This window comes from Anticarsia gemmatalis, chromosome 2 (genome assembly GCF_050436995.1).
Source record: "Anticarsia gemmatalis isolate Benzon Research Colony breed Stoneville strain chromosome 2, ilAntGemm2 primary, whole genome shotgun sequence".
Lineage (NCBI taxonomy): Eukaryota > Metazoa > Arthropoda > Insecta > Lepidoptera > Erebidae > Anticarsia > Anticarsia gemmatalis.
In genome coordinates, this window is record NC_134746.1 from 8,985,559 (window position 1) to 8,996,635 (window position 11,077).

Below are 11,077 nucleotides of genomic sequence, written 5' to 3' on the forward strand. Positions count from 1 at the left end.
CTTTTCAAAATTTAATGGTGTTCAAAACCTAATAAGTTTAGACAATCTATAAGATAAGATAGACTAAAAAAGTAGGAACAATGCATTCGCTAACCATAATACATTTAAATCGTAATCGTAAATCAATTTAGTAGGTATGTTGTGAAATAAATAATCAATTATTTTACTTCTCACGTAAAATACTAACGGCATTGCAAATAATATTCATTTCATAAATAAAAAATAAATCAAAGTAACCCGACGATTGTTCACATCGTTTAATTCACTCACTTGTTAACAGTGAATTTGTGACGTGCACAAGGGGATTGATATATCCAATGGAAGATATTCGAAAGGTTATTTTGTTTAATTTTTAATGGATAATTAATATGAATTTAGTAATAAAAGTGTTTCATTTGAAAAAATGAAAGTGTAGTTAAGTAATAAAATTATTAACTAATAAGTTTAATTATCATTTTTATGATACATTTCGTTACCGCGGGAAAACTGTGAAACGTTTGACTAGTATAATGGCCGCAAAAGCGACAATGCTTTACGTGTTTGCTCATATAGTATGAAATTTGTGTCCAAATTATGCTTCTCCAATGCTCTAAATAAGTTTAAAAAATAGTAATTGAAATGGACATCAACGCTGGTGAGTACCTTATAATTGTTACAAGAAGATATAAGCATAATTTTCGAAATGCTTCGATTATTAGTGATGATAGCTTTACTCAGATTACTCGTAACTTTTCTCAGCGTGTGCCTAGTGCTAACAACATTATTTGCCTGTAGGAAATAATCTCACAAATAACATAGTGTAATCTAACGAACGCCGCTGTGTGAAAACAAATCATATGTATATACGTTGGCATGTTCGTCGAGATATCTTCGTAAGTCAAACGTAAATCTAATTGAAGGTAATAGAATCAAAAACTCACCTTTCTGTGATACTTTTATATTGTCACAAAAATATTACATTCCCCAAAAACTGTCATTTTGAATGGACAACCACAAATAAATACAAAGCAAAGCAAAAAGTTTTTAAGCAACATAATGGGTGTCATTGATGCCTCCTCTGACTTCTTTATGCAAGGAGATTGACAACTTCAGTTAATGTAATGAACAGTACAGTACATTGTGTGTTAATGTACTTTTATTTTTTATCCATAATCTTCAATAGAGTACCAGTAACTGTGCCCTAAGTCTCAGAAAAGATTATAATGTATTGAATAGCCATGTCACAAATACATGTTCTACTTAGTTAAGTAACAATACTAACTCACATCTAAGATATGTAAGAATGCTTTCTTTTTCAATTAATATACTACAGCTTTTTATGTTACAAAGCTTACATTGAGATGCCATCTTTCTATTACAGTTATATCAAATTGATTGAATTTACATTTAGATGATCTTTTGATATTCTAAAGTTTCTACTTAGTTTACCAACTTCATTGGTCATTAACTAGTCTTCTGTTGTTTCTGCTATTGTTTGAAATACTGTGTAGTATATTTCTTTACTTTTAAAATTGCTAGGTAGGTATATAAGTAACTAATATGTCTCTTACACTGTACTACAACTCTCAAATTGAAGAAGTACACCATAATCCAACAACCATTTTTCATTGCCCGCAACTTCTACTAATAAACATATTTTAATAGCCAATTTGTCAATCATGTTCAAGAATTTCACTATCATGGCTTTTGGGTATAAACATCAGGTGAAGTTATTCAGACTTTAGTACTGTCATAGAAATAATTCACATTCTGAGATCAGTGCTTCATACTTCATAGTATTGATGCTGCATATCCTTAGAACAATGAGTAGGGGTGCAATAGGAAGTATAAAGTTTTCCTCAACATAAATAAAGGAAAACAATTCACAAAATACAACAGCAAATTGACCCGAATAAATGTATGTGTTTGCATCTGTTATCATAACTACATATTGTTAAGAATAATAATGACCTCCAGTCAAACAATCTGTAAATGTAATTATAAATATTACACAACATATTATATATAAACACTGTTATGTGTATAGTTTTGTAATATGTAAAATCTGCTGTGACAATTTTTTTTATTGTTTATGGCACACTTTGGTAATTCACTTTGAATTGAAAGCATTTGCCACTGTTATAGCCCTGTATACATATATTTAAATGTTAATTATTATATTTTAACAGTACATTTATACACCGTTGAGCTTGCTATGCAATTTAATGTACTATATTAATGTGTTTGTATTTTGCTCACCAATGGTGGAATAACAAACATCAAGTAAGTTTCACTATAGTTCTTCCAAAAATATAGATTTGCAGTAGTTAGTATTAGGTTATAGTTTATTGTAGTGTTAGTATTTCAATATTTTGTTAGTGATATTAGGCTTTACAGTTAGAGTGTGTGCAACCCTTTGATTTTCTTATAGACTTGGTTTTATTTAGCTGTTAAATAGTACAGTAATGTAATTTGTATTTAAAGTAACTTTGAGCCTTCTACAGCACTATACTTTTGGTTTTATTCAAATTATATGAAAAACAAATACAAGGCATTACATTTCCCTCTCATAGACTTTCTTCCAGTATAAATTTTGTATATTTTTCTTTCTTCTTTTATTAATTCCTAACAAAAATTGGGTTTTTGGGGTTCCTATTCTGCAGACAGACAAAAAGTATTAGTTAGTCTTCTATAGCTCATCCATATCATCATACATAGCCCCAACTAAGACATAACTTCACTAACACTAAAATTCATAAATTTCTTAAAACTGGCCATGTGATTAAAGTTTATGCTCATGATACCTGGATATAGCTTTAATCTACAATGTCTTGTAAGAATCCCACAGAAATAAATTTTAACTAACTTTACTCTTTTGCTTTGATTTTGTAGTTATAGTGTTTGTTTTGTTTTTGTGCAATTGATAAACAATCATTCGGCGCTTGTCGTAAGAGTAAAAAGGTATCCGCAATCTGATTTACTTTACTGTTTTCTTTTTCAAAGAGGTCTCCACACAGCTGTCTCTGATCGATGTACTCTTGAGCGACCTTGACAAAACGATCACACCATGTGCTAGCAAAAAGAATGAGAAAAAAGAAGAAGAAACACAGGATGCCATGCCAGACTCTACTACCAACACGGAGAAAAATAATGGGAATTCATTCCACTGCGGGGATGACGTGCTCGTACCTAACAAAGATGGACGTTATTATTTAGGTGTGTATTAATTTGAGTATTATCTTTTATCAACAAATGTCTTTATTTCTTCATGAAAGTGCATTGTTCTGGTCAAAGAGTGTTTTCGACGCGTATTTATCTCGTCATAAAAATAACACTCGTACAAAGGGTTTCGTTCTTATCGAAGTCGCTGAGTATCGGAAATTAAGCAGTGTACGAGTAGGAAACATGCCAAATAGAAAGTTCATACAACTTGTTGGTCCCACCAGGAACTATCGTAGAACTAAGCACCAGCAACGACAATGACTCGTGCGAGGTGGGGACGGGTGTGGCGAGATGTCTGGTCAAGTTTGGAGACGGCACACACGCATCGGCCCCTGTATCTTCTCTCAAGTTGCTTAGCGCGCCGCCGGCCGACGACGGGCGGATCATGTGCGTGGTGTGCAAGCGAAGGGAAGGCCCAGCCTCGAGTCCCGCTACGAATGCAATCATCGCGTGTGACATGTGCGGGAGAGGGTATCACGCTAAGTGTCACTCGCCGCCGGTCGACGCGTGGATTAACGGTATGTATCAACCGCTGCTAAAGCTATTTGTTAGAAATTATACAATGATTTTTCTAGTATTTTATGCCTTGTTAATCCCCGTTCGAAAAGTAAATCATTTAAAATTGGCAGTTGGCCTATTAGTGTCAGCTGCTGGTGAATAACTGAAACATGTCGAGAGGAATATTGTTACTTCTATTACGCAAAGAACATTTTATATCTACCGTCTTTGCGACTTTCAGTTCGCAATAAAATAGAAATCCAGTTACATGTGCTCGCCGATGTTACTACAATTCAGTCTAATTATTTACGCTACAAATCCCAGACAGCGCGGCTATCCAATTTGCGATGTGATATTATTGTGAATACAACATTATTTTATTATGTAGTTACCGAAATTTATTGAAAATCTTTCAATACAAAATATTATAACTCAGCATTTATAACGGAAATGTTACCGATAAGCGTGCCTTGAAACCAACAGGCCAACATAAAAAATGATAGTCGGTACGTTAGATTTCATGTTAAACATTTTTCTGTTGCGATTTGTGTTACAGTTTAAATGAAACATGGGTAATGAAGTGTTTATTTATCGTTAAAGCGAGAGTATAGACTTCAGCCAGCTTAAAAGGCTCGAGAGTGATGTAGACATTGGATTTGTCCTAATTTGAAAAGAATCGATACGTATAGACAGGTTGTGCACTGCGTTTGTTGTGACTAGACTGATTTCCAGCTCAATTCTCAATACAAATACAATTGTTTACAGACTCAAAAGATCGCTGCCCACTCGCTAACAAAATATTGTCATGTGTATTATTGCGACTTTTTATTTAAAACATTATTAGAAGTCAGTATCGGTTCGGAAGTTTAAGTGCCAAGAGCCTGCTGATCATTTGCGCGTGAAGAGTTTCTGTGACTTATTCCCGTAATAATAAACTATCTATATAAATACTTCCAAAAACACAGTTTCGACCAATAACGTTATCGTTTACGAGTTATCCTTTCAAAAATTAACTTTTTACCTTCTTCTTTGCCAATATGATAAAATTAGTTTACAATGAATAATTAATCATCCCATGAAGTCGAATTACTTATGGTCTTCATAGGTGTAAGCTTATTGGAAGAGAAGATCTTGCCCTTATTGTATTATTAATAGTTTATAGTCCCGCGTGAAAAGATTTTAACGTGTCCCACGTGTTAATCCAAGTCATAAACTATCTGTGTACCTGTTTCATCAAAGTTGTTCCGCAGTTTTGGCGCGATTGAGTAACAAGCATCCAAACCTTCGCACTTATGACACTAGTGAGATTAAAATTTAGTAAATGTGTCGAAGCCTAATCCTGCTCCCTTTTTCGGGGAAGACCCTTGCCCAGCTATGGGAAAGAAACGCGTTAAAAAAAGAAATGTGTATAGTGAAAGCTTTTTGTCGTCAGGTGCATCGTGGCACTGCAAAAGATGCGTGGACCAAAGGTACAGAGTGGCGGCGGCGGAGAACAGGGCACTGAAGAGATCAGACTTATTTAGATTTAAGGGGGGACAGCAGCGGAGGCAGCAGCAGGAGCTCACGCCGCCTTGTGATGTAGGTTTATACCACGTTCCAATTATACGTGTGATATTCGTGTATTTTATGCAAAACCTGATTTTTTTAACTCTTGAAAAAGCCTGGTTATTTTCAAGAGTATTCACTATTCAGTTTTAAAACAATTTTTCGTATTCGAAGACACTTGCTTTAACAGATTTTCTTATGTTTTTCGATTCCGCCTTTTTCATGGAATCTGAAACTTAAAAATAACTTATATCCGCAGTCTCTATTTGATAATCATCAGATGACAGAAAATACCTTGTTTATTCCTGCACGTTAAGTCAAAGGAAACCGTGATTCCCTCTTTGTCAAAGTCACGATTTATTAATATTAAGAAAAATATCTTGCAGCTCAACAGGTTTTACGTTAAAAATACGAACACCGCGTATAATAGGAGTTTGTATCTGTATCGTATGTCTTTATTAAGCGTTATATATTTCAGACCGCTTCGACAACGTCCTCCGCGGCGTCCGATGTTGGTAAAGACCAAGAGCATTGTTATTGTGGAGAAAAAAGCGATTGGCTGGCACAGGTAACTACATAAATATAATTTGAATTTTACCTATGCTAAACCCGGCTTACATCTTGATATAATATAAAGTTTTATATCTCGTTAAACATTTTATACGAGACCGTTCCCACTGTGCTTATAATACTACAACTTAATGCCGTTGTTCATATTCGTTTTCATATAGATATCGCCCCTGTTATACCTGAAGGTGAAGGCAGAGATGTATGAAATACGCTCATTGTTTGCCGTTCACATTACCAAACTCCGGGCTGCTTTCGAGAAATATTCTATCTATAAATTTATTTATTTTTTATAAATACAGTAAATGGTTTCCTTCTCCTAGAAGTGTGTGCGACATCAAGGGCGTGTACCTTTAAATTTAAATCAACACAGTCCATGTGTAACAATGAATATTTTACAATATTTTATATTTCCAGATGTTATTATGCTGTCGGTGTTCTCGTTGGTTTCACCAAAGATGCGTATCGAGTTTACAATATCCGTTGTATGCTGGCGACAAGTGAGTCTTATGCATATTTCTATAAATCACTGCGATTTATTTTGAACATAGGGGCTATAAGGCTGTTCGTAACCATTTTTTTATATTCTGAATATTTCGCTATATTCTGAAAAATACATCGCATTTCACGGTGATCAGTTAAGTCCTATGTTAATTTCACAAAACATACCATCTATGAAATGTTTGAATAAAATTGATATATTGTTATACCCAAGGATCGAACCTTAGTCATTATTTACACAATATTTTCTGTAGACCCTCTTTCATCTTGCGCTGATCGTCCATGTTCTGTATCTTTATTAGAAACATTCTATACTATTTCATGAACATACGAGGGCAATTTTCAAACCAAATATGCTTTCAGGTTATACATATTTGCGTGTGCTCATTGTAATGGAGGCGTGGAGTATCTTCGGCGACTGGAACTGTGTTGGTTGGACTTGGCGCACCTTGCTCTATATAATCTCACTGCATACAATGCGCCAAATTATTTCGACCTCGACAACGTCATAATGCCGTACATCATGGATAATTGGCATGCGCTACAATTACCTGAAAAGGTTTGTTTATGAATACCAAAATTTTATTAAGGCTTTTTTGATACCGAACGAAACATTTCCCGTCAATATGTTTGAGTTCCTTCGCCAACACTCGCAATTCGATATTTGAATTTTGTATTATTTTTACCGAAATTGTCATCTTGACTCATTATTTTAATCAAATGTCAGATGTGGCGAACTCCAGTAAACGAACGCCGAGAAAGAATATTGACTGCGCTAACATCGTCTCGAAAGCGATTCAAGTGTGGTCGTGAGATGAAGAAACGCGCCACAATATGGGGCCTGCGCTTGCGCCGACCTCCGCCGCCTCCCCTACAGCTTTCTGCTTTAGAACAAGTAAATATTTCACTCGTTGGTTTTCTTACGTTTCTTACTCACAAGAAATATCTTCTTATATAATTTTTGCAAAAATTATTAAAGACTAGAACGTTAATATTTCGTTTTTATGTATTAGATTAAAAAGGGGGAATCCTTGACTGATGAGTTAGTGCGGGAGTATGCCCCGCGACTTCGGTTCCTGCCCCGTGCGCAGTCTCCGGCGCCTTCCATCGAGGATAGGTAAAATTTTCTTACAAAAAATGAAGCGCTTATTTTATAAAGTATAATTACAGAACCTAACAGACAACAATGTACTTTTTCAGCTCGCAACCTTCCAGCAGTAATACCGATAAAAGTTCCTACAAAAGTCATAATCAACGTAATAGTATGATCGTGCCAGTAGACGGCCATTGGTTAAACTTAATGATGGGTAAACGCTTCCATGAAAATCTCAACTCTTATTCGGAAAATGATTCCACTAGTTCCTACGAGAAACCCACAGACGCAGACGAACAACCTTCACCTTCTTCTATCCTCTCGTCTACTCCTAGAAAATCCGATGCCAAAGCTGATAACTTAGAAAAAATGTCAGAACTGAACGTAGCTAACACAAACAAAACTAATTCGGTTTGTGAAAACCCTCCAGTGCCATCTCATTCTACTTCCTTAGTTCCATGTTCTGTTAAATTAGATAAAATATCCAAAGAGAATGTAGTCGATAACACAATCAAGGGTGAGGTGACTAGCGTCGACATCAACACGCACACGACGCGAATAGCCACCATGAACTTAGAAGTATCTAAGTTGTCTACTAAGAACATTATTGAACATTCCAAAATAATGTCCCTACAGCATATGACTAGTAGGCCTTCCTACCCTAGCAATTTTTATGACGTGGAGTCGTCGGGAGATGAAACCTCGGTCAGCCGGGGTACATTAGATCATATTATACCACCGCTAAAAGACTTCCAGGGTAAAAATAACCCATTTTTAATGCAATATACGTATTCAGGCAAGAGGCCTTTTTCCTCCACTGTATACAATAAACAGAACGGCAAGCAAAGTCCTTTCCCCTCTAGATTATCATTACCGGTTAACTTAAATCCATTGATGGGTCCCCTCATAAGACCGATGAAGAGGAAACTCAGCGAAAAAGACATAGTCATTGGACCTAATGGAGAAGTAAAGAGAAGGAAATACAGAAGACCGCGGAAATACTTGCAATCACAGGTAACGAACATTTGATTTTTTTTTCAGCGATTATAACACTGACATTTTGGTACAACTCTACGGTTATTTACGGACGCAGTAGAATGCGAAACCTTCGCGCCCTCTAATTCATTATTACGCCCTAAGAAAGGATTTGTAACTCAAAAATAATCAACTATCTTGTTTCTAGCTTAACAAGTCGTGTCCACTGCCTGACGAATCGAACAAACCAGCTCAAATCTCAAACGAGAATGGGGAAGTCACCACACAAGGCGGAGGAATGAACAACGCAAAATTTCACGGTAGAAGACTGAGACAAAGGCAAGAGAAGAACTACTATGAAAATGCGCGAAGGAACACGACTAACAACTCAAATAGTATTAACAGCGTGAAGAGTCTACAGCTGAGCCCTCACAAGGTGAACAACACCACGCCGGAGGTGGACGCGGAGCAGCTCTCGGCGCTCAAGTCCAGCGTGCAGTCGTACTTCCGCGCCGGACAGACGTTCCGCGTGCTCGCGCGTCGCCTGGCGCCTGGTGCGCAGCCCGCCTACCTCATCGAGTGGGATTCTAACGCCTCGTAAATTTTAGGCGTTACATGAATTTATTTAAATAATATCTATACATATTATTAATGTAATAATATATAAGTGCTTGTCTGTAGTCTAGTTGTACAGTAAGATCAAGGAATGTGATATATTATTATTCCAATTGGATTCTGTTGTTTTATTGCTATATACATATAGATCTTTTTCTTTTTCAACTTTTCTCTATTTTTACTAAAAGATGTTAATAGTTCTTGGAAGCTTATGCACTTAGATGAACTGAGGATATCAGTTGCATAAGTATTAGGCCTCATATGCACTTGCGGTAAAAAAATTTGGTGATAAAACCACTGCTTTTCTTTTTCCTATATATCTACTCGAGTTTGTTTGTAGATACTAAAGCACTAAAATAATAGCGGTGGGTTGGCCACTAGTGTGCATGAAGCCTAATTAAAGTTAACTTACAATAGGTAAATACAAAATCACCTCGAATACATATTTTGTCTACGAAGCATGTTCTTGCAAAGCGCGTTTTCAGGTCACTGCCATTGGAACGAAATTATATGATGACCCTTCCGACATAACATACAGGCAATTTTCTATTGTGCGTCGGTGTTTAGCTACTCAATCCTGTCGCGCCTATAGATTGATGCAAATTATTTTGTTACAATTTTACTGTAAGGTACTAATTTAAATTACATGGTGTAAAGTACAATTTTTTTACGTTCCATACAAAAAATACACAAAAAATAAAAGTGCCAGACAGAAAAAAAATATTGTTTTTCTTGTAGATAATCCTATCTATTTTTATTACTGCTTACAAGTCTGTACCTTTCTTTTTCTCCTAACGTCCAAAACCGCTTGTCTCCTTACATAAAAAAGCTATTCTTCTAATAGGAAAAATGCTATTTTATAAATTATAGAATTCGCCCTTAACGTTAATGCATGAAAAGTATTCTGTATGAAATTTAATATGTTAAAAATGTATGTAATGAATAAGTAAACAAGTAATTTACATGGGTTAAATCATCTTAGTTTGATATTATTCTTATTTAATAAGCAAATGGATGAAACTAACTGGAATCTAATTTTGTATGCCTGAAAGCAAACTGAACGTAAACCCAGTGCAGAGGACTATAAATATTATTGGTCCCGATATTGCTGGAATTGTTTAACTTGTTTGGCGACACCTACCTTTACCGACCAACCCAGTAGTTGTAAATAAATAGGCAGTCGAGTATCCTCATATTCTTAACGCTTTAGACCACGTTCACATAACAAGAGTGATATGATAACTCGCTTTTACTAACATTTTATTTAGGCCAACACGCGTTAGCATGTCCGGCCTGAATAAAAGGTTTGTACATAGTTGTTAATGAGCGTTGAGAGCTTGTCTTCTAAAAGCTCTCAAGAATACAATTATTACAATAAACGCTTGTGTGCAATCTTAAGTAAAAAGTATTCTTGAATTTTATTCGTCAAACCTCTGACGCTTGTCAATTTACGTAAAAAAGCATTTGAATTGCTGCTGGAAGATATAAAAAACAGAGAAGAGAAGTAAACCCGACAAATCGGGCATAGGCAAGAATGACTGGGCACTCATTACGCCACAAGCTCTAGCTCACAGAAAGCGGGAGCAAGACGTGAACGGGTCATGATCGGTGCGGGCCGCGTTGATGTGTTCCCCACTAAGCTAGGTCCAGGTAAAGACGAGAGTGTAACGTGAAATGTAATCCACCGTGTAATGTAACGTGAATAAAATTCTACGTGCGAACAGCACTACGAGCTAAATACAAGCGTTACATGAAACGTTCGCAGTTGTGTCCACACGAATTTTACGAGCAAGCAGCGCAGGAGCTGTGCGCTGTGCGCCTGATTGATTCTTCTTTCGCTTGTCACGACTAGACAATACCTAGTCAAGCCGATCGTGATACGTATGAATTTTTCATCACCTAGTTTCCACCTTTCTAATGGCCGATTTTTAAAACCAAACTTGTACTTATATACTTACCTACCTTTCTAAAATCGTTCGAAAATATCCTCGTGCAATCTCTCATCCTAATTTCATTAGAATATAGGCTACATAGCATCATTTCATTATCTTTATTAACATCTTTTTACAAATAATCACAAGC

The 11,077-nt window shown here is 35.9% G+C and overlaps 1 protein-coding gene across 3 annotated transcripts; it reads left to right on the forward strand.

Annotated features, from left to right (window-relative positions):
- Window positions 1-281: 281 nt before the first annotated feature.
- Window positions 282-9,113, forward strand: Pcl (polycomb protein Pcl). Of its 3 annotated transcripts, none has more exons than XM_076130489.1 (11): window positions 282-634; window positions 2,983-3,195; window positions 3,438-3,719; window positions 5,132-5,277; window positions 5,723-5,812; window positions 6,229-6,311; window positions 6,676-6,871; window positions 7,040-7,207; window positions 7,326-7,429; window positions 7,513-8,419; window positions 8,589-9,113. In XM_076130489.1, exons 1-11 carry the CDS (start codon window positions 619-621, stop codon window positions 8,979-8,981), a joined length of 2,598 nt encoding a protein of 865 aa, XP_075986604.1. In that variant the 5' UTR covers window positions 282-618; the 3' UTR covers window positions 8,982-9,113. The 3 variants fall into 3 exon arrangements, with proteins under 3 accessions (XP_075986604.1, XP_075986588.1, XP_075986596.1); XM_076130473.1 differs by having other exon boundaries at window positions 284-634; window positions 3,426-3,719; XM_076130481.1 differs by having other exon boundaries at window positions 307-335; window positions 2,985-3,195; window positions 3,426-3,719.
- The last annotated feature ends 1,964 nt before the right edge of the window (window positions 9,114-11,077 follow it).